The 6,053-nt window shown below is 40.5% G+C and overlaps 1 protein-coding gene across 1 annotated transcript; it reads right to left on the bottom strand.

The window, feature by feature from the left end:
- Nucleotides 1–670: 670 nt before the first annotated feature.
- XAF1 (XIAP associated factor 1) lies at nucleotides 671–6,026 on the bottom strand. Its single transcript, XM_072026246.1, has 6 exons — nucleotides 5,382–6,026; nucleotides 5,057–5,062; nucleotides 4,723–4,889; nucleotides 3,861–3,930; nucleotides 3,241–3,594; nucleotides 671–1,035 (listed from the first exon to the last, which is right to left on the bottom strand). Exons 1-6 carry the CDS (start codon nucleotides 5,688–5,690, stop codon nucleotides 940–942), a joined length of 1,002 nt encoding a protein of 333 aa, XP_071882347.1. The 5' UTR covers nucleotides 5,691–6,026; the 3' UTR covers nucleotides 671–939.
- Nucleotides 6,027–6,053: the final 27 nt, after the last annotated feature.

Below are 6,053 nucleotides of genomic sequence, written 5' to 3'. Positions count from 1 at the left end.
CAAGAGCCTTCAGAGAAGTACATGTATTTGCATTTGGCTCATATTTTCTGGTGGTTTAGAAGTGGCCTTCTTTTTGCTGAGATAAATTCCTAGCAGCTGGTACTAAGATCTGCATACAGGGACATACTCTTCCCCAAAGCATGTCACAGCAAGACTTTAGGAGTGCTCCAGTCCTTCAACACTTGGCTTGATGGTCTGTTCATCCAGATGTTGTTGTCTTTAATCTAGCTAGGAGCCTGACGTTATTTATCACTGAATTTTATAAGAGTGCCAAAAGCTTTGTCGCCTCAGAACAGAAGAGTAACCCACGCAGCGTCGTTCTGCAGCCAAGGTCTCCAGTCTCAAAGCGGTTTAGCACATGCCAGTACCATCAACAGCCGAAAGATGACACTGCAGCACAAGCTTCCCGAAATTAGCCATGCTGTTGCTTTTTAAAGGACAGGAAATAAGGAAATACAGCTTTTTGTATAGGCTGTGCCTTCTCTCCACACTCCCCCCTCAAATAGGTAGATGATAGGTAATTACATAGATAGATAGATAAGATAGATAAAACTGTTGCAAGGATAAAGCTGTCCTTTAGCTCAAATGTCAGTTTTATGACATTTTCAGACAAAACAACTTTGGTTCCTGTCTCGCAGTACAAGATGTGACCCCCCCCCCCCCCCCGTGCTGTCAGGCTAATCCACTAGAGGGCACGACAGGGCACAACAACAGTCTGAGGCTGTCTTCTGATGACAACCACACATGTGAGCAGCAACCCCTTCCTGTCAGCTTCCCTCTCTGGTTGATTCAAGTTTTTGTAGGTGTGCAGCAAAGCTTTTGAAGATCCTTTTCAAAAGAGATGAAAATGTTTTCCTTTCTCTGTATAAAGATTTACATTATGAAGCATGAGCTGCCTGCCCAGTTCCTCTTCAAATTTGTTTTATTCATGGATTCTCTTCAGACTGTATTATGTTTACCAGCCATCCTCAAACAGACTTCAAAGACCAATAAAGGAGTTCCTTGGAGGCCTGGTAAGTCCAGCACTGCTGGAATCTGTAGAAACACCAAAGCAAAAAAATGAGAGAGAGCTTATGCTTTTATACAGATGGATCCATTGCTGTGATACATATCCAAGAATATTAAGAATAGTAAACTATATGAAGGTGTAACCAGTGCAAAGCAGTGCAAAGCACTGGTTTCAGTGGTGAAACCTGTGACATGCCTTTCTTAAAAAGGAATAAAAATCTGAGTCACTCTTTTTTCTTGATCTGGAGTAGCGAGACACTTTTATTCTTCATTGATAAACCTATTGCACCTGCAATACCTTTTGCTAAAGCTGAGCTGTAGTTTCAGTCTGAAGATGCTTCTCTATTTCCAAATTTAATCATGAGCACTCTAGAAAGAGTCTTCCGTAAAACAAACAAAGCCCAGTTATAAGTCTTGTTAAAGTTACAGTTTTACAGCCTTCCTGTCTCTAAGTCATCACTCAGCAGTGCAATATAAAGAAATGCAGTGCAAGTCAAATAATCCATGTAATTATCCTTTTTCTTTTTTTTTCTCAAGACTTATGTCCTGTAATTCAAAACTAGACAAACTCCCTATCTCTCACTTTGGTGCTTTCTTTAATTTCACAGGAGATGAAAGATTTAGATGGAGAAACAATACCTAATTTACTGAATAAAGCATAAAGGGACAGACTGAGAACAACTGCTTTTAGTTCCATTTAATTAACTGGACTGAAAGGAAATCATACTGTTAGGAACTGAAAAGCAGAGAGTGATGTTAGAAAAGAGATAAGTAATAAGATTCACAGTCTACCTGGGATAGGAGAAGGAAAGAGATGCACTTCCTATGGTCTGGGATAATTATCTCAATGCTTCTACTGAATATGCAATTTTTACTATGGAGAAAAGTTTAATTTTACTTCTTGTCTCTGAAACAATTCTTTAAGGCTCCATTCAGAGTTGGAGTAGATACTCCTGGACAGAACATCTGTTCTGTGAAATCTTTGTGCAGATCTCCACTTACAGTAGAGTAGCCCTATTCAGAGTAGCATAATTTGAGAGGTACAACATGTATATGCATGTGTGAGGCAAAAGACTGAAAATACAAGGGCTCTGAAGCAGTGTTTGCTCAAATAGCTTACTGAAAAAGGCACTTTTGGATTAAGTGCAAGCAGGCATGAATTTTGTAAATACCTTGCTGGAAACTAGCTTGCCCAGAGTAGTGGAGTCCTCTTCCATAGAAGTCTTCAAAAGCTGTCTGGACATGGTCCTGGGCAACTTATTCTAGGTGTCTCTGCTTTAGCAGGAGTGTTGGACCAAATGACCTCCAGAGGTCCCTTCTAACCTTAACCATTTTGTGATTTTGTGAAATGTACACTTTTAGAAGCCCAAATCAACTTTTTTATTTCACAGCTGTCTAAAATGCATTCTTCACACATGTTTTCTGCTGGGTGGGAGGGGGGAGAGAGAGGAGAGAATGCTGGGGAAACCCAAAATTATTCTTTTTCTTCTTTCTCTTGACCTAAACTAGCTTCCTCTTAATTCCAGTACTAAAATGAAAAACTAGCCTTTTGCATTACTTTGTTACTAAAACTCTCTGTTGAGTCACTTCAAGAACCTCATGGGAATGCAGTATGTGTTGGAATCCAAAAAGCTTTGTGATATTCCAAGTATTAGCTCTTCCAGATGCACTTCCTCTGCAAAATTGTTCCTGTTAACCCAGTACAGAATAATCCTGAATGATGGATCCTGTTCTAGATTTCTGAAATTCTGCAATACCTTTTTTTCCACTGTTTGATATTTAGTTCATCTTAGCATTTCTCAAAGACATCAAAGGTAGACATTTGATCTAAAATATAAATAATAGTTATATTGGAGGAGAACATTATATTCAACCCACAATCACATTCAGTAGCGAGGCAGCTAGGCCCCTTTGTTGGGATGCAAAATTATCTAGAGCTCCATCTCTAATACAGATATAGTGTTTGATTAGCAGGAACAATACCAGCCTTCAGAACAAAAGAGTGGCACTGAAGACTTTCCAGGATTTGAGCTTAAAATTAATGGCTTGAGTTGTGGTTAGTATTTCCCTAAAAATCAGGTGCCTAAAAAATAGGCAATGGATCTTGTTTGTATAGATGTGAGCAAATGGACCCTGGGCAGTGAGGGGATAAGTAGCAAATACTTATTAATATGCAGGTGTGGCTCTTTGTTCAAGCATGTAGGAGGCTGAGTCCAATACATCACCTCTCACCTCATGTTTCTGAAGAGTTGGAAGTGGCAGAATAACGTTGCAGTGGGCACAGGTCACCAGCAAGTCGTAAGACCAGGCGTCTTTAAGAGCTTGAGGTGATGTGGAAAGTCTGCCTCTTGTGGGAGAAGGAAAGCCAACCATCTTTTTGTTCTTTGAAGGTTTGGGCGAGGTTTTGGAGGTCAATGGATGGTACCTTCCTTTCCCTTTGGGACAGAGATCTTTCCATGCTGTTGCCTTTTCAGAACTGGAAGAGGGAGCCAGGGAGGTAGAAGGCTGTGGTGGATCACTGCTGGGTTTTGAAGTTGACTGGACAGCAAGAACTTCTGTCAGCTTATGAGCTGTACTGCTTTTATTCTGCTAAAAAGAAAACAATAATGAAGTGAAAATTTGCATTACACCCAACTGCATGGTATCCTGTGGTTTGCAACAGAGGTAAGTCTTTGGGAAGGGTAGTAGAAACCATGTCATAGTGATGCTGCAGCTGAATATGTTGTATCATGAATCTTAATTTGAAGAGCCAAGATACACTGCCTTTTCTTATCTAATATACAGCTTTTTGGAAAAATAACCTGACTGAAATTAAACACAGATCATTCTCGTTCAGTTTCAAGTATGCTTACCTGATGTTGGGAGTACTGGTCATCTGGGAATGACTTATTGCACCTCACACAAAGATTGTCAGCGGTACCGTCAGAAGGATAAAAGGGGAGAAATAAAATGCGGACAGAAGTAATCTACATAGGCTGCCCAGATCCACTTATGGTCACTGGTGGTAGAGAAACAGATGATGTTTATTCCATTAGCCAAGAAGGAATTAGAGCTGTGACTATATTTTGCTTTTGGCATCACTCAAAACTAAACCAACATCCCTTCTCACATACTTCAGAGTCTTTGAAATTCCACTATAGCACTGTGTTTTGTGGTTGGTTCACTCCTGCCTTGGCCTAGCTTATTCTAGGCCAGGACTGTGTATATCCCTGTTGCCAGGGGGTTTTGCTCTCTACAGTTCATTTTACCAAACACTAAGTGGTTTCTGTTCTTTTCTGGAACCTTTTACCAGATTCATGATTTTTTGTTTTGTTTTTTGACATACTCTGTTCAATACCTTAGGCCTAATAAAGCTGTTCTCAACTTCAAGAAATGAGTGGCTTTATGAAGTATTCAGAAATTTTAAATCATTTTTGCTCTGTGTGACAAGTAGAAAGAGGAAGATCCAGTTATTTTCTGACAGAAGGAATTTCACTTCCAGCCTCTACGGGCAGCATAACAGAACATGGCCAATGAGCCAGCAGTCAGTGGAATCATTCTGGCTTTACAATAACCAGCATAATAGAAAGCAACACTTGTCCCTTTCACTGTGGTTGGTTAAACAACAATATCCTTCAACCTGCATTACTGAGAACTGTAGAGAAGGCAGGAGGATTTTCATCAACATTTAACAGAGTTGACCCAGTACATAACAATGAGGAATTTTGCTTACCAGTGGAGTAAATAAATTTTGCATTAGTAGATGCTTCACTGACTTGAAAGTTCACGTCCTTATGACAGGACATACCACTGTTAGTGCTTTCACATGTCAATGCAACTTCAAGCTGCTGAGATGATCTCCATTTCATTTTGATGCTCATCATCAAGAGGTTGTTCGTGAATTATTGTTTCTCTTCAGGCCTGAGCTGTGTTGATGAGATTTTGAGGAACACATTCCTGGTGATTCTGCAGGAAGCTGTCATTCTATGTGGGGATACAGTTCTCGAAGGTCCCCATGTGAAATGCAAAGTCTGGAAGTTTGCCATGAAAGCTACTCCTATGTTCTCCCATGCAACTGAAATCAATGAAAGTGCTAAAAAAATAAATCCAGTAAGGCAGAATAAAAAGTCATGCCTGGGTATTCACTGGCTAGCATGGTACCTCTAGCTACAGGGTTCTTAACACTATATAAAAATGTCACATCCTCGTTATATGAAAAGCTAATATAACTGAAAAAAAAAAAAAACTGAAAGGGTCATTTCAGAGCCTTACAGATTTTCTGTTCAATTACAGAGGTTCAAATCCAGTTAATATAGAGCACTGTACCATAAACATACGTCTATGCTGGCAGAGCTTTATGCTGCTTTCACTGAAGAAAATATAGCATTTCTTACCTGCTTGTGTGCTTCTGTTTGATGACTTTTCATATCATTTTGGGCAACTGGTTTATCACATTCTGGACAGAGTGTGAGAAACAGCAAGCAGTGGGCCTCATGGAGGGAGAAGTTGGCAGCATGCACACCTCTTTTACTACCAAGAACAAAAATGGGGGGGAGGAGTAAATGAACCAGTGTGGTGGGTTGACCCTTACCAGCAGCCAAGTACCCACACAGCTGCATGCTCGCCTCCCAATACACACTGCAGTGTGCCCCAGATCCTGTGACAGGAGGTACTGGTACCTGACACAAGATAGTGATGGTCATGGGGATAAAACAGCTAGAGGCAAGCCCACACTACCATTCTAGCCTACAAGAGCAGGAAGTCTGCCTGAAAGGATGTGCATACTTCCAGTTCTGCTGTTTAGAGAAGGCATGTGAGGCAAAGTAGCTGATGTCGTTTGGGATTTCTGCACAGGCCCTTGTTCCTAACTCTGACATCAAGCCTGGGCCACAGAACCAGTCTACCCAGCACATATGCTGGTTTCTTAGCATGGATGGAATGGCTAGGTTAAGACCACATAAATTAGCAACAGTATGCAGTATGACCTCAAAACAGGGAAGTCAGGAAAAAAAAAAAAAAAAAGCCCATTAAGTCATTATCTAGACCTGAGAATAATGAGTGTTTAT

This window comes from Anas platyrhynchos, chromosome 20, assembly GCF_047663525.1.
Source record: "Anas platyrhynchos isolate ZD024472 breed Pekin duck chromosome 20, IASCAAS_PekinDuck_T2T, whole genome shotgun sequence".
Classification (NCBI taxonomy): domain Eukaryota; kingdom Metazoa; phylum Chordata; class Aves; order Anseriformes; family Anatidae; genus Anas; species Anas platyrhynchos.
This window is presented reverse-complemented; position numbering and strand designations above follow the sequence as displayed.